This window comes from Lepisma saccharinum, chromosome 12 (genome assembly GCF_977018435.1).
Source record: "Lepisma saccharinum chromosome 12, izLepSacc3.1, whole genome shotgun sequence".
Lineage (NCBI taxonomy): Eukaryota > Metazoa > Arthropoda > Insecta > Zygentoma > Lepismatidae > Lepisma > Lepisma saccharinum.
In genome coordinates, this window is record NC_139240.1 from 64510637 (window position 1) to 64534714 (window position 24078).

Sequence of the window (24078 nt, forward strand, 5' to 3'; positions counted from 1 at the left end):
TTAAAAGCATCTTCAGAAACAAGTTCCTTCTTTTTACAAAACAGCACTTTTTTATTTCAAAATACCTCTGGCAAAAGTTCCAACTAGTACAAGGGAAATTTGTATTATATTTACAATACAAACACTTAAGGCAACAGAGCTCTTAAGTTGTACCAAGCCCTTAAGGGAAAAAAACAACAAAAAAACTGTAGAAGAAGAAAGCATGTTTTTTTAGATGTACATCACACATTCCATTCCGTCGAACATCTCCTTCAGTCTATTTGATTATGAACAGTACTCTGCCAGCATCTGACCTTCATTACTGTCAGTCACGATATTGGGATCAGCACCGCACGCCAACAACATGGACAGGAGATCCAATGATCGGAGAACTGGAATTCACATCTGCTCCTGGAAGAAGAATAGGGATAAGTTAAAGCATAGCTTACTCCTTGAGACGAATCTTCGTACATAAGCTCAAATACTAATGAAGCACCTAAAGAAGAGTGTCTCTTTTATATGGCATACAAATCACAAAACCACCAACTTGAACAATATCCCAGTAAAAAAAAATATTAAAGAAGTGTTTTAACAAAAATAAATCATCAGCAGAATATTTAATGTAGAAAGAACCACAGAAGGCCCCATTAAATTATCTAATAATTTATACCCACAGAAATAAAAGAATTGATATTTAATGGAAGGAGGGGGTGATACAAATACTGTATTTACGCATGTATAATGTGCACACTGGTTTTTGATAGGGAACTGACAAACAATTATATCTCTTATATAGTGCACAGTACAATTCAGGTTCAAGAAATGGCTTCCTTAGTTGTAGGTCGTAAAGCTGTTGCTATGCAGATCTACAGTGAATTAGGAATGGCCAAACGGATTTGGATCCAAAAGTTACGGATCTGGATCCGGATCCAAAATTCCAGGTCTGAAAGTTTCGAATCTGGGTCCGAAAGTTTCGGATCTCAATCACATTATAATATTACCACACCTTAAAAGGTATTATGGTTTTCGATTACAAAGAAATTTTTCATTAGTTAGTCTTACAAGAATTTTTTTCAAGTGTTGTTCCTAAAATACTTTGCTACGCATTGGCTAACACACTCGTGCACAAAAATAATCTTACTTGTTTAACATAAAATGTCAGATGTGATTTTGTAAATGCCACTGAAACGAATATGTATTCATTCGAATATATTGGAAATGAAAACACACATAAATGTGAGACATTCCATTCCAGGATGAAATCTTTAACACATGTAACAAGATAGAAATACAAAAATTATACAATTGTTCTACAGCTACAGTTTTACAAATTAAAATAAAACATTATAATATATGCAGTGTTATATAATTACAAAGTGTAAGACTAACAAGGGAGGTTATCTAAGTGTCCCCCTCCGATTTCCATGAAACTTGGCAGGTGTATAGTGGAGCCCAATGGAAGAAATGCGTGCTTTTTGTTTCAGCTAAAAATGGTTTTAGGGGGCAAAACCCCCTCAAATGTCAAGATGAGGACAAATTGAAGTGAGGATCTGACCCCTGTCCCCCCCTCCGATTTCCATGATACTTGGCAGGTGTGTGTATAAACGAGCCCAAAGGTAGAAATACTTATTGTTTTTTTTGTTTCAGCTAAAAAACTGGTATAGGGGGCAACCCCCCTCAAATGTCAATATGAGGACGGACAAATTTAAGAAGGCATTTGACCCCTGTGTCCCCCTGCGATTTCCATGATACTTGGCAGGTGTGTGTATAAACGGGCCCAAAGGTAAAAATACTTTTGTTTTTTTTGTTTCGGCTAAAAAACTGGTTTAGTGTGTGTGTTATAAACACATTCTTACTTTCCAAAGAAGCGCATGTGGGATGGCAAAACAGATCCAGATCCGAAAATTCCTACAGTGAATGACATCATTCCAATTCAATGAGGTACCTGTTGCTGTGTGGACCAAGAGGAGAACATTACATTACAAAGTGAAAAATTGTGGCACATGGCCTCATGGTTTTGCTAATTTCCTCTTTACTTTTTCTAGAAAAAATTCAAAATATATACTTTTTCTCTGACTAACGAAACATTTATAGGAGGCACATTCAGGACACTCAAGCTATAGTGGAACCACGAGCAAAACAACCTGCGCAGACCCAAGACTCCTGTGCACCGTACTCCTGCGAGTAGGGGAGGGGGAGAGTGGACCATGCTTCCTTATGGCCCGAGGTGGAGGGAAGAGAAAGCTGCGCGGGGACTTTTCGTCCCAAGGTTTTTTTCCTTGTGGTAGCAGCACAATATTTCCTCCATTAAGGCATTTCCACACTCCATACATGTCATATTATTTGGCCAGTAATACATTTTAATTATTTTCTTTTTCCTTATCTTTTTTTCATACAAAGTACCATAAAAATCAGAACGTTCCTTCATTTTGTAATGAGCTTATTTCAACCTCATTGCAAATAAGTGTTGCCATTTTGAATGGAATACTGTTGCCATATTCAGAAACTGCAGAATTAAAGCTTTACAACGAGATATAACATGATAGGGTTCTGTAAACATAACAAAATTATTCCATGCATGATACGCACCACAATTTTGGGGGGCAAAAATATTGGAAAAAAGTGTGCATTATACATGAGTAAATATGATAAGTTGGCAAATGCGAGGCCCTATCATGGCTACAGGTTGCTTCACTGGACTTTTGAATCACTGCTGGAAGAACATTAGTGAACAATGCTTTGTGACAAATGTTACGAAAGTTACCAGAAAGCAATGTTCAGTAATCCTTATCTTGCAAACAAGAACAAAGTATTTTCCCATGGTACACCATGGGACTTGTCCAAATCCATACGAAGGAAAAAATATCACTACAAAGAAATTGTTGTATTCCTTACACAGGAAAATATACATTATATATATTGATCAAAAGCACTTTGACTATTTTATAATAGGTGATCTTTCAAAAACTTCTCATTTGCATCAACAGAGTCTAAAAGAAAATAAAAAACAATTTCACAGTTGCCAGTTCTTATCATTCACGCCCAACTTTCATAATTTATCACTAAATGCTTTTGTCTTGATTGTTGATGGAAAAGTGAAATAATGATGTTAAGAAGGTTAAATAAACAACAGTTAAGTGACATTTAGTGATGAACAATAAAAATGTGGCACAAAATCAGAAGACCTGACAACTGTGAGATTATGTATTGCCATCACCAAAAAACTACCTGGAAACTGACACATCAAACTATGAACCAACAATAGAAATATTTCCTCATTTATATCATCACACTCAATGCACTAGCAAAAAAGGTTGTGAAACATTTTACATTATTATTCACTATAAAAAAAGCTCTGCATCATTCTTTCCCCCCCTCCCCCTAGCATCTTTCATCCAGGTTCTTCCAACACAAGTCTGGTTTAAATGTTTTTTAAAGTCTACAACAGGACTAGACGACAAAAATTGAGCATTGCTTTCATTTCACATACACATTATGAATGGTTGCCCATAGTTACTGGTATCAATGGGCTTACATAATTTATCTATCTGCTGAATATAAATTTGCAACCAAAACAATTTAGCCACAAAAATTGACCTGGCATTTGTTGATTCAAATATTAGGTGACAGACAAATATTCAGTTGATCGCTCAGATGAGATCTCCAATAGTAGCACATTTGTCAACAATGAAAACATCTCAGCAGAAGACTAACTTCTGAGCATTTGATTGTTATTATTAGGCCAATCAAGCATTTTGCAAAGAACAGACAGGGTGTCTAGCAGACAAGATTTTTTTTTACAGCATAGTGAATTTACATTGTTTTATACCTGCACTGGGATTTGATAAAAAATTGAATATTTAGAAATCTAAAATTGTATTGAGTTGCGGTTAAGATTTGTTCATAAGAATTACATTCTTGTATTCGTGAAGTGTTGTAAAAATATTAAATAAAGTAATGTGGCCATTCCCCATCCAGCATTAATTTTTGTATGCATTAATAATGAAAGCAAGTAGTTATGGTCCCGGATTTGGTCCGATAAATCAATTGATTGGAAAAAATCGATGAAAGATCAATTGATGATAAAGCAGAGTGTACAAGCAAGGTTTTTTGGGTGGGTTCCAAAAATGGGTGGAGTTTGGAATAAGGGGAAGGGTTTTGATTTGTTTTTGGGATGAGGAGATGGTGACGTCATAGGTGTTTTGTGTTTTGACAGATTTTTGGTAAGAGTGTTTTTGTGGTATGGCGTGTTTTTGGGGTTATTGTCGAGTTCTGGAAAATGATAAGTGAGAGTGTTGTCTGAGAAAGGTGAAAGGTTATAGATAAGAGGTTGAAAGATGGAAAGAAGGATGTGAGTGTGTTGGAGTTTTTGGACTTTTTAATCTATATCTGTATTTCTTTTCTTTCCATATTCTTTAATTTGTTTGTTTCTCTTTTTTTTCTTTACCCTTTCCTTCTGCTTTTTCTCTTTATCTCTTCTTCAATTTGACAACATTGCCAGTTTATTTGCTTCTACTTTAAGAGAAAACCGCACGATTGGGTGTTTCTTTTAACAAAGAGCACCACTCCCTTTGTTAACCGCTAGGGATATAATGAACGCGTGGACTTTATAAATGAGGTATTGTGGAAGGTGTAAAGGTTAGAGATAAAGAGGTAAAAAAGAAAAAAGTTGTGGAGAAACAGGGAGTAAATAAAATAAATAGGAAAAAATTACAATTTGCAGAAGAGGTTAGAGTGTATAGTATTCCAGGGTGGGATAGGAGGGGTACGTGGGCGTTGGATGCTTTGCGCGAGAGGATGCGCAGAGAAAATAGCTGTCTGATAAGTCGGAAGGAAGGTATATAAAGAAGATTGATCTGTTTACCTTTACATCGCAGTGAGCAGCCTCTGTGGCAATCGTTTTCTTCTACAGACTACCTGTCAGAGCCAGTTTCGAATAGATACTATCAGTGATCTAACAGGTATATTACAGTATCCTGAGGTGAGTATAAAAATGGGTATGGTATCCTGGATGGTAAAATTTATGGGAGGAATGATCGGGATGACATCTCCTGATCGTTTACAGAAATCGGTAACTAGACAAAGTTCTCGTCCGATAAGACTGTGTATCAGACATATCCTGTAATGATTCCTAGTTCAAAAAAATTGAAGAGTTGTAAATCGGAAATATTTGGAAATCAGAATACAAAATTGATTATTTTTGATGGACCTGTCAGGTTCAGAGAATCACTTTTAATTACTGTTTACAATAAAAATTTAGCGTCTGAAACTTTGGAGGTTGAAAATAACGGTTTTCCGATTAGTATATGTTTCATTAATGATCGTATAGTCGGTTTATGTGAGACACACTATCTGTTCGAAAGAGCACCTGTATACGGTCATCTGTCGTATGGTATGTGGACAAATCATGTAGCTGCCGAAATAGCGACACACGGATACAATGCAGGACCTTTTATTTTAGTATCAGGGATTTCCTCATTGGATTGCATTTGTATAGAAACTGAATCAGAATTAAATTCGGAGTATATAAATACATCGGAGTTACATGCTCCTCCACATTGTCGGGCAACAAAATATATCATGATGGTGAATGAAAAACTAAATTGTTGCCGTACCGATGTCGAATTGACACGGTACGAAAATTTGGAAAATCTGTTAAATAAGGAAATTATCAATTATATATGGTCTGGTGCCACAGTAAGTATATGATGGTAGATTATTGCGATGTTGTAATGTTAATGCAGATATTTCGGAGAGAGTACCGAGAATCTGTATTAACACTGGGTAAGATATTTCGTTGGTTTAGATACAGTGTGAACCCTGAGAACCTAATAGGTGAAATATTAGGGGTGAAAGGTGCTGCATTGGATCTGGAAGAATTATCGAATTATTGTTATAACCCATTACGACGAGATGATGTAAGAAGTAATTTTTTTTTTTCTAGTCTTTATAAAGTAGAAGAGCAGTTTACGAGAACTCTCACCCCACCTCACAGTGAAGTTTTCGTATATGATCGAGGAGACTGACACATCTGAAGTTGAAGACGTATAAGAGTAAAAGGTGAGAAAAGAAAAAAGTATTACCTATATTTATTAGTGTGTTTTTACACATCGTCTTCCTCGTCAGCGATATCGATGATGGGAGGCGGCAAAATTAACATCTTCCTCACTGCTATCGTTGACGGGAGGTGAAACGGGCTGTGGTGGAGGTGTAGCAGGAGGGGATGGCCAGCAGCAGCAGGAGACGGTGGTGCAGCAACACCATTCCTGACGAGTTCCAGAAGAGGTTCCGGCACTAATCCGAAGAACCGAACGGCTCGTTCACCGTGGTTATGAAGGAACCTGAAAAAAAAAAGGAGTTAAATAACAGTATTTCATAGTTACACATAAATCTGAAAACTACGGAATTTGTATAGGTGGGGTGACGGTTTAATAGATATAATTGAGAAAAAATCATAACACTGGGGAACAAAAAAAATATTTTATTTTGCGGCATAAAGTTTAATAACAGTTTCAGCACACAAAACAGCTGTTATTGACAATTGTATGATTGGTTCAGTTGAATTGACTCCAGTTGTAAAAATAAACACACCATGGAAAATATAGGAGGTAAAATTACTCTACGCTTTTCTCGGTAATATCAAAGTTTGATAATGGGCTGAAATTCCCATAATAAACTTATTTATTTATTTGTAAATTGTTGCTAGGCAACTTATCAAGCATTGCTAGGCAATATATCGGACACTCAACAAACCTTAAGGAAGAATACCAAAACATAAAAATGGTTTTAGAAAAAAATTGAATATGCTGAACATAAGTGGCTCGTGTGTGTGGATTTGAAGATGGTGATCTTTTTACTAGGACAGCAAAGTGGGTACACAAAGTATCCCTGTTTCCTATGTTTGTGGGATAGTCGTGCTAGAGAAAAGCATTGGACGATAAAAGTTTGGCCCCCAAGGGGAAAATATTACAGTGGGAAAAGCTAATATCATTCATGAACCGCTGATAGATAGGGACAAAATCATCCTTCCGCCATTGCATATTAAACTTGGGTTGATAAAACAGTTTGTCAAGGCCTTAGATACAAGTGGTGATGGTTTCAAATATATATGCCACACTTTTCCAGGACTAAGTATTGAAAAATTGAAGGCAGGAATCTTTGACGGACCACCACAAATTCGTACACTCATAAATGATGCCAATTTTACAACTTACATGTCTTACATCGAATCTGAGGCCTGACTGAGCTTTGTGTCCGTCGTCAAAAACTTTTTGGAGAATCACAGAGCAGAAAAGTACCCCGATATAGTTGGAAATATGTTGAAAAATTTTGAGAAATTGGGAGCTCATATGAGTGTGAAGATACATTTTCTACATAGCCACATTGACAGATTCCCTGAGAACGTTGGTGATTTTAGTGAAGAACGGGGAGAAAGGTTCCATCAGGATATAAGGATAATGGAAGAAAGGTACCAGGGACGGTGGGATCGCCACGTGATGGCCGCCTACTGTTGGAGCTTACAGAGGGATTGTCCTCAAAAGCAATACAGCAGGAAATCATATAGAAAACGTATCACATAGTTTGTTACTTCATTGTGTACATATTTTCTTAATTATTTTGATCATAGGCCTATATAAATGTATTTTTATAATAATGATTGTAATCAAAAAAAGAAATATTAAATTGTTGTTGGAAGTTCATTTATATGTATGTCTTATGTTTCCGCCATTTTGGTTTAGTTGCATTTATTTCATAAATTAGAGCCAATTCAGGAAATATATTATTATATCATTATTCATCAGCATGAAATTGCCCTAAATTAGCTCTCAAACACTGTGCTGCAATTTCACTGTTCCCCAGTGTAATCACCTTTCCTGGATCTCGTCGATCTCTGCCTCCAACTCTCTTCTAAGTTGTTCCCGCCTGGCGATGAATTCGTTGTTTTCGGTAAACATACGGTGGAATATTTCCACCATACGTTGTCCGACGACCTCCAATTCCCACCTAAGCGGTTACCGGCTGTCTGCTCCTCCACGTTGATCCCCACCGTTCCATCCGTGTAACGGCAGAATGCCGCCTGCAACCTTCGGAATTCTTCCCATACATCGGCATTAGCCTCATATAACAGGAAGGCCTCGAAAAGGGCCAGCCACCGATTATTCTAAAACAAAAATGTATAACTGTAATCAAGGTTTACGTGCAATATATCTAACATAATTTTTATATATTTTCAGATATGGCATCCCTACCATTCGAGTTTAATCTATTACATGGAAATCTAAAAGATGCACGATATTCCGGGGAACGAAGGAACGAAGAAATCTGTGGAGTAAGGTCCAAGCTCGTCAAGTAGAGACAGATTGCACATGCTACATACATTTCTGTGAGGAGAACGGGTTAGCAGAGAATCTCATGAAAAACCTGGAGGAGACCTGTCGTGATATGGAAGTTAAAATAGATACGCTTACCAAAATGTTTACCTACATATCGGAAAAAAAGAACACGTCCCCAATATTTGGGGATTTTTTGGAAAATGTAAAACAGGCACAGTATATATTTCTCCTTTATCCCTCCATGTATGTTTTGAACTGATGGGAGGTTTTTAAAATATTTGGAAACAGAAAAGTGAGGAGAAAAAAAGGGATGATGAGAAAGAAATGGAAACAAAAGTGTCAGAACTTCTGAAAAAAAGAAAATTGGACAAATAATAACTACTAACATCACTAATACACTAACGCTTTTGTCCGATTTTAGTCTGTTTTTACACCCGAAAAATTAAATCAGAAGGTGTATAGTTAATTTAGTAAATAAAATGTGTATGATTGTAGAGATTGATTTAGTATATGTATTGTAAAATATAACTAAATGGATGTGAAATTTTTATAATAAAATATATTCAGAAAATATGTTATTTTTATATTAATATAAAATACCTGTACGTTACTTACGGATCTCCCATAACACAATGGTAACATAACTGTTTTATAATCAAAGTTCCGGATTTGCTATTCCATAAAAAACAAAGTGGTTTGAATCCTATTTTAAACTGTAGGTCCGGTCTCCATGACACGGTGGTAACATGTCTTATAATTAAGGTCCCGGGATTGGTACCCGGTAAAAATACATAATACAGCAATTCAAATCCGGTGTAAACTGTAGGTCCAGCTCTGATTAGTCTTTTTTACATAAAAATAAACTTGAAACAGACAAACATGCAAATTACAAAGTTTACGTTCTCCATTTCTGTTCTGTTACAGATGGTAAATGTGGAATAGGTGAAGAAAGGGTGCTATAAATATTCCATACACACTGACGGTATAGTTTGATCCATTTTTTGTAACATCCAAGTGTATCATTTAAAGGTTAGAGGTCAAATTGTAATTACCAATCTAGAAACATATTTTACAAGCTGTTTTGACATTCTCTGAAAGTATATCTATGTATCATTCTAAAGGTTACAGGTTACACAGCAATTAGTAGTCTCTAGATAAATTTCATAGTGGTTTTCTGTTATATTTGACAGTATTGAGAAATAATGAAGGAATCGATAAAATCTCGAGTCTTTTTCATTCTCCGGTGTTTTAATATATCGGTAGACATAATGTTTTAAAGGTTAAGGGTTAAATTGTAATCAACTGTCTTAAGATGAGGTTAAAAGGAGTTCTTTGCAAGAGGAATAAACCCTGAGGAGGTTATTTGCAGTCGATCTTTTTCGAAACTAGACAGAACAGACACTTTAAAAATATAGGACCAGGTTTTCTTTCAGAACAACCAGGGACGGTCCCGGACTTTTTTTAAAATAAGAAGTGTCCTTTGATGATTAATAGGGTTAAAGTTATTTTTATGAGAACCAGGAGATCCCGACTTAAATACAAAGTTATCCCTGTATGTTTGTTGAAAACCAGGGCCGGTCCGGGAGGGGTCTTTGGAAAATGCAAAGTTATTCCTGTATGTTTGTTGAAAACCAGGGTCGGTCCAGACCCTTTGGGAATAAGATTTTTTTATTTCTATGAAAACTGGCGACGGTTCGAGTTCTTAGAAAAATGCAAAGTTATCCCTGTATGTTTGTTGAAAACCTGGGCCAGTCCGGGAGAGGTCTTTGAAAAATGCAAAATCTGGGGGTTTGACCGTGTTTATAGATAAACACCATGAAACCGTTAACACATTTCTAGGAAGTTTACAAAACAGTCAGTAAAACAGTTAGATCAATCCTTAAAAACAAAAAAAAGGGTCATAGATACCGGAAATATTGTTAATCATTTCCTGGAAACTTATAAATCAGACAGTAAAACTGTTAAAATCAGTATCGTAATACTATGGTATATAACATAGACATACTCTTTCGTAAGTAGTTTTTGGAATACGGTTATCCTCCTATCATGGACTTACAGTTATCTGGTGACGAATTGTTAGTGTTATATTGTAACAGGTATTACAAAACAACTGACCAGTTACGAAAAGTACTGGCGTACATTGCACAAAAGATAATTGAAGGAGAAACTCTCTCTTTAGTTGAAGAGTATGATCAATTACTGCGGGCGGTAACAACAACTACACCCGAACTTTTCGGAACAGGAGTATCAACGACACCAAATATCCAATATCCGATATTGTGTCATCTCAGGGAATGTCGTATCCAGACCAGACCCGGAACCTCTACCTGGACCGTCTTGGAGAGAGGACCCCTTACCGATAGCTGAACAATCACCTCAGAATATTTCTGGATCAGATAGAAGAGGTAAGAAAAGAAAACATGATACAATATGTCGTGAACACACAGGAAACCTATTGTTATACAATATTCAGGAACCTGAATACCCGAAATTTCATTCCAAAGTACGTGTGGAATTCAGTTTCTCACATCCTCCAGAAAATGTTGACCCTCACAGTTGGATTCGTCAAGGTGTTGAAAACCTTCTCACCTATGTAAAAAAAATGCTAAGGATGGAGATAAAATAGGTTTAACACTATCTAACATATCCGACCCAAATGTAAAAGATATTTATATCGGGTGGCATAGATGTGATCAGTTACATAGTGATATGGTATGGACTGTTATGCAAAAAATACTACAAAGTGCAAAAACATTTTCAAGTACACACCGTCTAATTTTACGAGCTGACCGTGTTGATATACCTGTCGGAGGAGGAGGAGATGGTAAACGTGCCTATTGTTTACCAAATTATATGTTAACTACACTGAAGAAAAGTATTGTCAGTGTACGAAATAGAAAAAAACCTCTTTGTTTAGATGAAGCTCTGGTTATAGGAAAAGCCCATGTAGATAAAGATCCATCATATACGCAATATAGAAAAAATAGAAATCTTCTCAAACCTGTTTTCGAACTTATGCGAAAAGCAGGTGTAAATCTAACAGATTATGCGTTTGTCGGGAAGTGGAATTCCTGAACTCAAAAAATTTCAACAAGTTCTTACAGAATATAAAATCACTGTGTACAATAACCTTCGTGATGCTAAAGATATTCTCTTTGGAGGAGAGCTTGAAAACGCCTCCAAATTCATGTCTTCTATACGACAGTACTCGACACCATTACGATGTTATTGTGAACAGTGTTGGAGCGTTTGCAGCAAAACAGGAATGTCAGGGATGTAACGAATTTATATTTTGTAAACCACATATTCATCAGTGCAAACAATTGTGTTCCATGTGCTGTGCAATCCCTCCATGTGTACCTGAAACGGGAGATTATAAAACATGCCAAACATGTCACAGGATTTTCAAAAATTAGAAATGTTTCACAAATCATGTTTCTACACTATTTTGAAATGGTACAGTATGAGTGAAATCCAACAGTGTCCTCGATGTTTCAGAATTGTTCTTACAAATAATTCGTATGAGTAAGTACTTCAAAAGCCATAACTGTTTAAAACGGCAACAATACAAAGTTTTTCAGTATAAAAAAACCATTTCAAGATAAAAATATAAAAAGGCACACACTAATTTCACTTCCCTGCATTGACTTCAGGATGACTCCTCGCTGAATGAAGAAAAAGAACCTGAGGAAGGCAACAGTAGTTTCCCAAAACGTCATTCGGAAAAAATAGATACTCACCTAAATGTATTTTTAAAAATACATGTTAATCTGAAAAAGTGAGTAACTTATGAAAACAATAGAAATGTCTTCTCATTTGCATCATGCTCAATGCAGTAGGAATACGTTGGTGAAACATTTTACACTATTATTCACTATAAAGAACAAAGCTGTACATCATTCTTTACACCAGGTTCTTCCAGCATGACTATCAATAGAGTCTGTTGTAAGTGAACACTACAACAAGATCTTTGGGAGTATTTTTTAAAGTAGTTCCCCAATTATTCTGGGTCACCACAAAATTTTCGAATTCCCATGAGAGATCAAACTATTAAGCTACATGTCAAACCAGCAGCAACACTAGGCCAAATACAAATATCAACTTTCTACACACTTGCATCAATGAGCAGCTTCTTCCTTCAGGATGCCAAGGTCCAGGGCTGTTCATGAAGATTCTCGTCATGGCAGGAATCGGTAATCATACACACATCTGCTTCATATGACAGGAGTAAAGAACAGAGTCCGTGCCCTGATAAAATAAAGGATAAAAATAGAACTGCATTACATGAGGATCAGACATGCATTTTCTACATAACACAGGCAACTTGCTACCACTTTGCCACCTTCTTACATGGTAGGACTGTGATGAGATGTATGTCAAGGTCATTTAGGAAGCTTGCACAATTAATGTGGTTTATCACTAGTTTATTTTACAAGGCAGATTGGATTACAGGAATGGTAACTCATTACTAGACTTCTGCTAAAATTTGTTCTCATCCAGTTAATCAAATTGGCATTTACTCCTGTATTGCAAACATGAAGTGTTGATGTACATGCTACCAGCAATTTCTCATACCTGAGCGTTGGTTCAAAATTGGCCAGTCACCGCTCATTTAGTGTCTTGGATATATTTTATGTACTACATGTGTAACCAGTGGCGGCGATTGGGGGGGGAGGGCAGTTGCCACCCAGTTTTCGCCACTTTGGCTCCCCCACTAGGGAAAACCTTACCTACAAAAGGAAATATACTGCCTTTGCCAGTTTTGGCATCTTGCCCCCCCCCGGTTTTGGAACCAATCGCCGCCACTGTGTGTAACCATTAACAAGAAAAAGAAGAAAATATACATCTGCTTCATATGTGGCCGCGGTGGCTCAGTCGGTAACACGTCTGACTACCATGCTAAAGGTCCCGGGTTCGATCCCCGGCCGGTTCAAATCCGGGAACTTTTCTAACGGTGAAAGCGGCCCCGGCGCCTACCCAGCGTCGAATAACATGGGTACCTGGGGGAAACCCTGGGGGGTAAAGGCGGTCAGGGGCGTGATGCTGATCACATCACCCCCACTCACGACCGGATCAAGAAAGTGTGGGGCATTACCCCCACACCCCCTATACGCCTTCATGGCGTGGTGCTAAGCACAGGGGAACACTTTACCTTTTACCTTTTTTTTTACCTTTTATACATCTTTCCAACATTCTGGATCAAATTCCTGGCTGTTCTTTTATATCCAAGAGTAGACTGTGGGAGGTTCAAGTGCATTTTCCCATTAAAAGACTTACATTCTGAAAAGATAAGGATTGGATTGCATTCATGTTGATGCAGGTGCGACCTACTCACGTAGTATAAACTATCAGTACAATATAAAAAGATTTTATAAAATATTTAAGAGTACTTACATTGGTAAGTATGTAATTTACGTGAAACTACGTTTCGGGATATAACTAATCCCTTCATCAGGTAGACATACTATGCCAATTTAATTACAACATTGGCTGCGTCAGACAAGGTGTGGATCAAGAGGTATGGCAAAAATAGGTAAAAAGGTTAAAAAATGGCTTAAGGCTGCTGAACGCCTTATTCCTACCATTACGTTAAATTCCTGATGGGTGTATCCATAAAAACACTAAAACAATTATACTCGGAAAAGGATTAAAAACCACTTTTTCAAGTGGCTCGATAGATGCTTACACTAGTTATATCCTGAAACGTAGTTTCACGTAAATACTTTTAATACTTTATAAAATCTTTTTATATTGTACTGATAGTTGGATTGCATTTTACAAATTTATTCACATTTGTTAACAGTATCCTAAAATAAGTTTCCTCACTTTGCCATGAGTTTTTGTAAGGATGTTGTAGATCACAAAATCCAGGTGAAAAAAATTGAAAATATGTTTCTCCGAACTCTGCTAGGATTTTAAGAAAATCTCAACTTATAAATTTTATTCACATTCAGAGGAGGAAGCACTTCTATTGTCAAAGTTTCTACAAACTCCATGAACATTTTTTGGCCAAAATACCGGAATTTCCAAATACCCAATGATTCTCCATATCTTCAACAAGTATTCCAAATGGATAATGAAAATCCCATAGTCCTCCCAAATCTCACTCTTTTTGTATGGTACTTTCAATACAATTTATATCAAATGCTGTACTTTAAATAAACCATATTTCTGATAGTTGATATGCTCCAACACTTTCATATCTACATCCTCTCTCCAACAGGTTGGACAGAACCTGCTATTTGTCCATCCTGATTATAGGACATCCTCTCCAGAAATACCATTAGTTGTGACTAAACTCACCCTTGCTCCATATTGCCACAATAAACTGCAGATGCATCCTTGTTCGAAGCCAGGCAGTCGGCAGTCTACATGGTATAGGTCCTTTTGGATCAGCACTGCAGAAACATGGAGACTAGAGGACTGTAGTTCACATTTGCTCCTGCAAAAGTACAAAAAAAATATTCATTACTCAAATTGCACAAATTTAATATTTTTACGAACAGTTAAAAGGGCATTGCTTTCAAGAGGTGCGAGTCTTGTGATCAAAAGGGTAATAAATCAACCCGTTCACTCCTGATAATTAGTTGAAATGCCACGACACCTACTTGAACAATATCCCAGCAACAAATTTTATAAAGAAGTGTTTTAACAAAAATAAATCACTATCAGAATATTTACTGTAGAAAGAACCGCATCAGGCCTCCATTAAATTCAGCTAATAATTTATATCTGGAAATGAAAGAATGGATGTTTAATGAGAGAAGAGGGTGGCAATAAAAATAAGTTGGTTAATGCAAGGCTGTACGATGGCTACAGTGGGCTTTTGAATCACTGCTAGAACATAGGTGACATAGACAAGAAACCATGGGTCATTTGCAGTATATTTACTCAAAATAATCCTTATCTTGCAAACAAGAACAAAACATTTTGCCATGGTGCACCAAATGACTGTCCAAATTCATATGGAAAAAAAAATTCACCTCTAAAAAAAACAGCTGTATGTCTTACGTAGAAAAGTACATGATACACTATATATATTGATCAACAGCACATTGACTATTTTATAAGAGGTGATGTTTCACAAACTACTTGCATGGAGTTGGAAAAAAAAAAGAAGATAATCTCACTGTTGCCAGGTCTCATCTTTCACGCCCACTCCCTAGCCTTCTTAAACCCGAAGGTTCATGGCTGCAGCAACACAGGCCTTCCATCTTTCCCTATCTTGAGCAAGTTCTACACTTTCATAATTTATCACTAGAGGCACATATTTTCTGTTAAATAAAAAAGCAAAATTTCGGTACAAAAAGAGAGCCAATTTTGGGTTCAAAAGCGGTAAATAAAAAAAAATTTCGGTGTTATAGTGGTGAATAATCACATCAAAAGTGATATATAAAATGACATTTTGGTTTGAAAATTGTGAATATAATCCTAAATTTGATATAAAAACTGAACTTACTACACAAAATAAACTTATCCCTTCTAATAGCACATTTATGTAGTTACCAGAGTATTAAGTTTATTCCTGTGAAAAGGGGTTCGTTTTTCCTTTTCAAATATTTACAGCAGAATTATTCAATTTTCCATGAATTGCATAATTCACAGGATACTTCAGACTTCAGAAAGTGTTGCATCTGTATATAAATAGTAAATTTCGTGTTTAAGGTATATTTCGCATTTTGCAGTTCATTTCACATTATTTCGTGACAAAACAGGGTAGGAAAATGCACCTCACACCTTTCAGAAAAATGAAAAATGAACATTACAGCACGTTATTTCATATTTCCTGTTTTCGTCAAAAACTAAATTTGGATGCCTCTATTTATCACCAAATGCCTTTGTCTTGATTGTTGATGGAAAAGGGAAATAATGATGTTAACAAGGTTAAATAAACAACAGTTAAGTGACATTTAGTGATGAACAATAAAAATGTGGCACAAAATCAGAAGACCTGACAACTGTGAGATTATGTTTTGCCAACACCAAAAAATATCTGGGAACTGACACATCAAACTATCAACCAACAATAAAAATATCTTCTCCTTGCATCATCAGACTCAATGCAGTAGGAAAAGGTTGTGAAACGTTTTACATTATTATCCACTATAAAGAACAAAGCTGTTCATCATTCTTTCCCCCTAACATCTTTCATACAGGTTCTCCCAGCATAGTCTGTTGTAAATGAAGACTAGAACAAGATCTTTGAAAACTAATGAAGACATGTCCTTGGTTTAACTTCACTTGATACACAGAATCAGGCTAATCGGGACTGATGCTACAGTTTAAAGTAGGATCCGAACCACTATCTGCCTCCACCAGGTATCAAACCAAGGATCCCTTGATTACAAGGCTACAACACTTGACCCTTGATGTCTGTTAAATCCCAAACAATTTTCTAAGTCAATAATGACCATGTACAAAGGCCTTCTACAGCCCAAGATAAAATTTACTAAAAAGCCTCCTCCCTCCAACAGGCTAGAGAGAACCTGTTATTTTCCATAGGCCCATTGTCTATCCTGATTATAGCAGGTCCTGTCCAGTAATAGCATTAGTTGTGACTAAACTCACCATTGCTCCATAATGCTGCAATGGACTGCATATGCATCCTTCAATGAAGCCAGCCATTCTACATGGTAGAAAGCTCTTGCAACCTGATGTTGGGATCTGCAGAGGAGTTCCAATGACTAGAGGACTACTCTTAATTCACATTTGTTAGAATGCAAAATATATTCTTTACTCAAATTGCACAAGTTTGTGATATTTAGCCCCCCCCCCATATAAACTTAATCTTATGCCAATACTTCTGTTCAATCTTAATGCCAAAAAAGGTCCAGGAATCATTATTATAGCAAGACAGTTCTTGAGTACAGGCTGAAAGTAAGAACTCTATAGTGGATAAACAACTTTAAATGAGATAAATACAGCGAGGTTATTTCAGTCGTTTACCGCGACAGCGTTGGCCTACTCCGTAAACTGAAATTGAATTCCCATATACAGTATGGTAAAATACTGTGGGGAAACTAGGCTGGAGCTTCCATGGTATTTAAATAGCTAAAAAAAAAAAGCAATAAGGTGTATCAAAGGTCTGCCAAACATGGCATCATGTAAACCTATTTTCAAGGAACTTAAAATCATGACAGTTCAGTTCCCTCATTATATATTTATTCTGTACTATAATTCATAAGAGAAAACATTTCTCTGTTTACAGAACGTAACACAGTACATAATTAAAATACTAGGAGGCATGATCTTGACTGTGAATTGCTTACACTATGCAAATCCCAAAACAGCTATAGATATACTGGGCTGAAAATGTACAACAAACTTCGTCAGGAGATAAGGTTACTCACTAAATGCATAAAGAAGTGGCTAATATATAATTGTATTTATAGTATAGAAGAATTCGAAGAGACAATTTGTAATATATAACTCACTGTACAATTTATATTATTAAGCAACGGTGTAAATTTATTTTGAACTAACAATATATCCTGTACTTAAGGACATATTTAGGGGGGTCCACCCCCCCAAAAGATTTATCAAATATTAAAATTAAATAACGAAATATTTATTTGTTTAGCTGTTGTTATATATATATATATATATATATATATATATATATATATATATATATATATATATATATAAGACAAGGACTATATTGGGATCATATGGCTTTGAAGGACACGAAGGACGTATTTTGGGGTCCGCCCCCCCCCCCCCTTCCCTAAAGACTTATTAGGTACGAGAATTAAATAATGAAAATATACTCGTTTAGCATTTGTTGTATAATTTCCTCTGAACTTATTGGAAGACAAGAATTATATTGGGATCATACGGTTTTGAAGAACAGAAAGGATGTATTTCAGGGGTCCGGACCCCCCCCCCCTCCCCACCCAAAAGACTTATTAAATATGAAAATTAAATAATGAAAATATACTCTTTTAGCATTTGTTGTATAATTTCCTCTAAACTTATTGGAGGACAAGGATTAATATTGGGATCATACAGATTTGAAGGACAGGAAGGACATATTTAGGGAGTTCAGACTTGATTGTGCGTCGCTCAAACTGGGCCATTTCCTCAATAGCTTGCAACATGTTGCCGTGGTTTGTTGTTCGCGCATGCGCGATGCAATGAGTGTCTTGCTTTAGGGAGATTGCACACCAAAGCGACAAGGGGCACGCAACAGTTATTGCTTGAGGATTTCACCAACCGAACGCTGGCCTGTGCTTCCCGTCATGCCGCTACGATGTGAAATGTTGTTCTTGATTGGCTTGTTTCCAAGCAACATGTGTCCCTTCGGTATGAAAGTTGCCTTGGACTGAAGGACCTGTGTCGCTTTGGTGTGAAATCCTCGTATCGTTTGTCACGGACACTGCCGGCTTGTAATGAATACATTGACTTTCAATGGAATCGTTACAAGCCGGTAGTATCCGTGACTGTACAAACGTAAGTACTAAAAATTATTTTTTTCTAAAATGGTCATGCAACCACCATTGGATGGTTTGGCATGGAATGATCCCGTTTGAAACACAATGCTAGTCAAGATTTGCCCGCCATTTTGCATGTTCAGGAAGCGAGAAAAGAACGGACAATAATTACTCGACAATAGATACTAATTTCGTTAAAAATCCCTTGTTAAAGAATCTTTTGCAATGCAGAATAAGTAAGTACGAATGTCAACAATTACAGAAGAAATGAGTTACAGACAATTCCCGGCTTTGATAGTTTTACCCATAATTTTTGTTATTTGATAAATATTCAATTATTGGTAACAGTTCCGTATAACGGAAACACATTTCTTCATTTTTACAGAAGAAACTACTTACGAAAATGAGTTTCTGCAAGCTTTCCAACGTTCATCGAAGTATTTCCTTTCATTGTGGAATCTATTTGGCCGGGAAATCATGTATTTTTCAAGAGAAATAACTCACCGACGCACAATTGTCATTGCTTTCACTACGTGAATTGCATGCTCCACACGTTGGATGACGTAACCCACTGTCAGTGTTTCAAACTCCTCTTTTTTTTTTACTATGCTTGCCTAACCCAACCAAACCTTATGGAAATGGTTCGTGGGGCTATCTGTAAATGGTCTGTGAGGCTATCCGTCAGCTACTGTGCATAATGGTTCGTGGGGTTATCCGTCAGCTACCCGTGCATAATGTATAATTTCCACTGGTGACGAAAACGATAGTAGGTACATTTCGGTGAAGAAGGTTGAAACACTGCATACCCACAACATGAGTCAAAATGTGCGTCCATATTGTGTGTTCTGGAAGTGAAGAAAGGAATAAAAAAAAGCACTCAGAATGTAAAAAATTGAGTTTGTTTTCATGTAAAAAGCATAATGGCAACCTTGAACTATGTTCCGCAATACACAATTGGTAAGTACGAACCATGCGAAACACAAAATATCCGATTTTCATGTGTTTCCGATATATGGGACTGGGTAAAGGTCTGTTATATCGGAGACACATTTCTATCGGATATTTTCAGTTTTAAATGGTTCGTACTTACCAATTGTGTATTGCGGAACATAGTTCAAGGTGCCATTATGCTTTTTTACACGAAAATATCTTCGATTTTTAACATTACGAGTAATTCTTTTGGGTTCTTTCTTCCGTTGCAGAACATACAATATGGCGGGCACAGCTGTGGATCATCGCGTGTCGTGCTTGTGTTTTGTCGATTTGAACTGGGTATGCAGTGTTTCAACCTTCTTAACCAAAAAAATACCTACTTTCGTGTTCATTATGTCATCACAAACCATTGACGGATAGCTCCAAAAACCGTTCACGATAGCCCCACCAACCATTTCCAGCAACGTTAGGTTAGGTTGGGTTAGGTAAGCATAGTTAAAAAAAAAATTAAAAAATCTGGTCAAAAAAGGCACGTTTGGAAACACTGGCGAGACTGCGTGACTTTCGACGCTCGCGCCATCTGCAGGTACATAATGGAAACAATAGCATAATGTTGTCCCTATGCACAAAATGCAAGTTTATTATATCAAAAGTGCTTATTTCTTGTTGTGCAGCATTCTACGGTGAGAAAATACCTCCACGAACTTTCAAAATACTACAGAAACTCATTTCCGTAAGTAGTTTCTTCTGTAAAAATGAAGAAATGTGTCTCCGATATAACAGACATTTACCTGGAACTGTTACCCAATTATTCATCTATATGACATTAATTCATTGCCAGGGCACTTGTTTCGGTAACAGTTCGTTATATCGAAGACACATTTCTTCATTTCTACACAAGAAACTACTTACGGAAATGAGTTTCTCTAAGGTTTCTAACGTTCGTCGAGGTATTTTCTTTCATCGTGGAATCTATTTGACCGGGAAATCATGTATTTTGCAAAAGAAATATCTCACCGACGCACAATTGCCAATGCCTTCATTTGCTTGCCCTACGGCAACCGGATGCTCCATACGTTTGATGACGTAACACCCTGTCAGTGTTTCCAACCCCCCCTTTTTTTAACTATGCTTGCCTAACCTAACCTTATCGAAAATAGTTCGTGGGGCTATCCGTCAGCTACCCGTGCATAATGTGCAATTTGTGCACGTGATGAACACGATTGTAGGTATTTTTCGGTGAATAATGTTGGAAACACTGAATACCGACAACGGTAGTCAACGTGTGCCCGCCATATTGTGTGTTAGGAAAGGGAACAAAAACTACTCACTACTCTCTATGTGAAAATTTGTGTTTGTTTTCGTGTAAAAAGCATAATGGCACCTTGAACTAAAGTGTAAATCACCAACCCTGAGACCTTCTGTAAACAAACGGTCTCACCGATTCGATGCATCACTCCACGTCAGCTGATTCATGACCGCAATCATCTGCTGTTACACTCATAGTTCGCCGCACCTATTCATTTTATATAAGAGCCTCTGAATGTGAGAACCCGCTCTCAAAACATCAGACGAATATGCAGCCGCATACATTGTTACTCTCCCGGCCATTCTCTCTTTCATAACCCTTAAAACTGCAGACACTGATACACCACTGCACTGGGATACCAACTTAACCACTTCATATACTGGATTCTCAGGATACCACTGACAGAACGTTACATAAATATTGAGTAGAATCTGTTTCTCACCCCTTTTCAAAGGCTGTCCTTGCTGGTGTTTTGAAAACAAGCTCGGAGAACACGGAGACCTTCCCACACGCATAGAACTCGGCATGTTATTTTTCTAAGGATAAGTCAGGCAATATTACTAAGTTGCACTACTTCCTTGCTGTTCACATGATTATTTTTAGAAAATAACCAATGTTATAAAATATCATTATGTACACAAATCTCTAAGCTCATTGAAAGTTACAATGCATATTACTACAAAATGTTCACACTTATCTTGCCTTGCCATGTCACCAAGTTATTTTACGAAGTGCACTATATTTGGCAGAACAAAAATCGTTATTAAGATGCTTGTCAAAGTTTCCAACCGCAATAAATTTACGAACTTTTTGTCTTGTTTTGATCATCATCATCAATATATTTATTGGACTTACAGCAATGCATATGGCTGTTTATGCCCATTATATATTTTATTTACATAAGATACAATTTACATAAAATCTACAAACAAATTTTAAATACACTCCTACCTATATCATCCTTAGAAATATACATTACCATGTTATATCATTTTGTCTAAAAAAATGCAAGTAAAATATATTCAATTCGCATGCAAGAAAGAAGCCAAATTTATGGGAAATGATTACTGGTGCAAAGAGTTAACCATAAAGGTGAAGCAATAAGTAAAAAAAGAAAGAGCATTGGGTTTAAAGTGAGACGTCATTTGCGGCAGCGTATCCCATACTACAAATTGGCCATTGTTTTACCTTACGTAATGAATCCTGTAACAACGCTGGATTTTCGTGTGGATTATTTTACTTCTATGAGTTTGCAATGCTTTCTGCATGCAGGTGGTTTTGTTTACAGGTCTCAGGGTTTGTGATTTGAACTGTATGTTCCGCAATACACAATTTATAAGTACGAACCATGATGTTGATTGATTGATTTGGTGTTTTAAGTCCACTTTATGCACAGTAAGGCTAATCGGGACAGAACCTACAATATAAAGTGGGATCCGAACCACTATGTACCTCCACCGGTATCGAACCCAGGACCCTTTGTTTACAAGGCGACGACTCTAAGTACGAACCATGAGAAACACAAAATATCCGATCTTAATGTGTCTCCGATATAACGAACTGTTACCCTTGTTTTTATGTCAATACATAATATAAATTTACGTAGGTATGATTTAACAATAATTATTTTAATTTAACATTATTATTATTTCTGAGTCACTTTGTTCGGACCCACCGAAACATATATCTAGATACATGCCTGCCTGTACTATATTATATTTGGGTAACAGTTTCATACATCGGAGACACATTTCTTCAATTTTACACAATAAACTACTTACGGAAATGAGTTTCTCCAAGGTTTGCAACATTCGTCGAGGTATTTTCTTTCATTGTGGAATATATTTAACCGGGAAATCATGTATTTCTCAAGAGAAATATGCACAATTGCCATTGCTTTCATTTGCTTGCCCTACGACAACCGGATGCTGTGTATGTTTGATGACGTAAGCCCCTGTCAGTGTTTCAACCCCCCTTTTTTTTTACTATGCTTGCCTAACGTAACCAAACCTAACCTAACCTTATCGGAAATGGTTCGTGGGACTATCCGTGAATGGAAACACTGCCTGCCCACTACGGTAGTCAAGATTTGCCCGCCATATTCTGTGTTATGGAAGCGAAAAAAGGAGTCAAAGAAATTACTCTCTATGCGAAAATTTTTTGTTGTTTTTTTCATGTAAAAAGCATAATGGCACCTTTAACTATGTTCCGCAATACACAATTGTTAAGTACGAACCATGCGAATCACAAAATATCTGATTTTAATGTGTCTCCGATCTATGAAACTATTACCTTAATATTTGTATGACACTGTCTATTGCAACTTGAGGTTGCTTAACGACAATAAAGCATTCTATTCTGAATTCGACGTTATTCTCGAGGGTACACCAGAGATCAACGGCCCCGGTCCAAAGCTTGTCCATTCAACGGACATAGCATTTTTTTTTTTTTAGGTACGTTACAAGTTTATTCTGCGATTCAATGAATTAGAATAGTGAATTGGTTGATTTGTGACGTGCAAACACGATAAAATTACCGGCACTTTGTTATGAATTTGATTGATTACTGTGTGCAAAAAAATTGTATTTCAACGTAAATAAATATTTGAAACACTCCTTAAAACACTTTTAAATCGTGGCATACTTCACGCTTTCTATTTTTACCTGCTGATGTTGGTTACAGTTTCTAATACGATGCACGTGCCTTCAGGTAAGTTAGAAAGTCGAGCGCCATTTTTTCATGTGTTGACGTTGGTTACAGTGTTGCCAGATACATCTACGGAAGCTGCGGTGAAATTACACACACCCATTTAGAAATTACACCCATATTTCTAGGGGTGTGAGGGATCCCGAAAAGTCGGGACCGGGATCGGGAAAAAAATTCCCGTCCCGATCCCGACTTCGGGAAATGACTTCCTGACTTTTCTGGATCCCGAACAGTCGGAAAATACCGAATGGTCATTTTAAAAAGTCGTTGCGTTTTCTGCATTGTAAGTTTCTGGAACTTATCGGAAATTGTTAGTTTTTATTCCAGAAATGCAAAAACAATCACTTAGGGCCGGTTGCACCATCTCCGCTTAACGTCTTATCCC

At 36.8% G+C, this 24078-nt stretch overlaps 1 protein-coding gene and 1 long non-coding RNA gene across 2 annotated transcripts; both read right to left on the reverse strand.

Annotated features, from left to right (window-relative positions):
• Window positions 1-317: 317 nt before the first annotated feature.
• On the reverse strand, window positions 318-7949 carry LOC145996517 (uncharacterized). The gene is made up of 3 exons (XM_083133020.1): window positions 7849-7949; window positions 6063-6320; window positions 318-390 (listed from the first exon to the last, which is right to left on the reverse strand). Exons 1-2 carry the CDS (start codon window positions 7932-7934, stop codon window positions 6083-6085), a joined length of 324 nt encoding a protein of 107 aa, XP_082989146.1. The 5' UTR covers window positions 7935-7949; the 3' UTR covers window positions 318-390; window positions 6063-6082.
• A 153-nt stretch (window positions 7950-8102) lies between these two features.
• LOC145996518 (uncharacterized) lies at window positions 8103-23725 on the reverse strand. Its single transcript, XR_014442789.1, has 5 exons — window positions 23651-23725; window positions 14616-14754; window positions 13493-13592; window positions 12426-12560; window positions 8103-8140 (listed from the first exon to the last, which is right to left on the reverse strand). It is a non-coding gene; the product is annotated as an uncharacterized LOC145996518 (long non-coding RNA).
• Between the last annotated feature and the right edge of the window lie 353 nt (window positions 23726-24078).

What these genes read in the sequence shown, in the direction of transcription:
- LOC145996517 (XM_083133020.1), bottom strand. Translation starts at nt 7,934, where the DNA reads ATGTTTACCGAAAACAACGAATTCATCGCCAGGCGGGAACAACTTAGA. An exon ending in ATCGACGAGATCCAGGAAAG is followed by an intron (nt 6,321 to 7,848) that starts GTGATTACACTG and finishes TTTTTTTTTCAG; the next exon opens with GTTCCTTCATAACCACGGTG.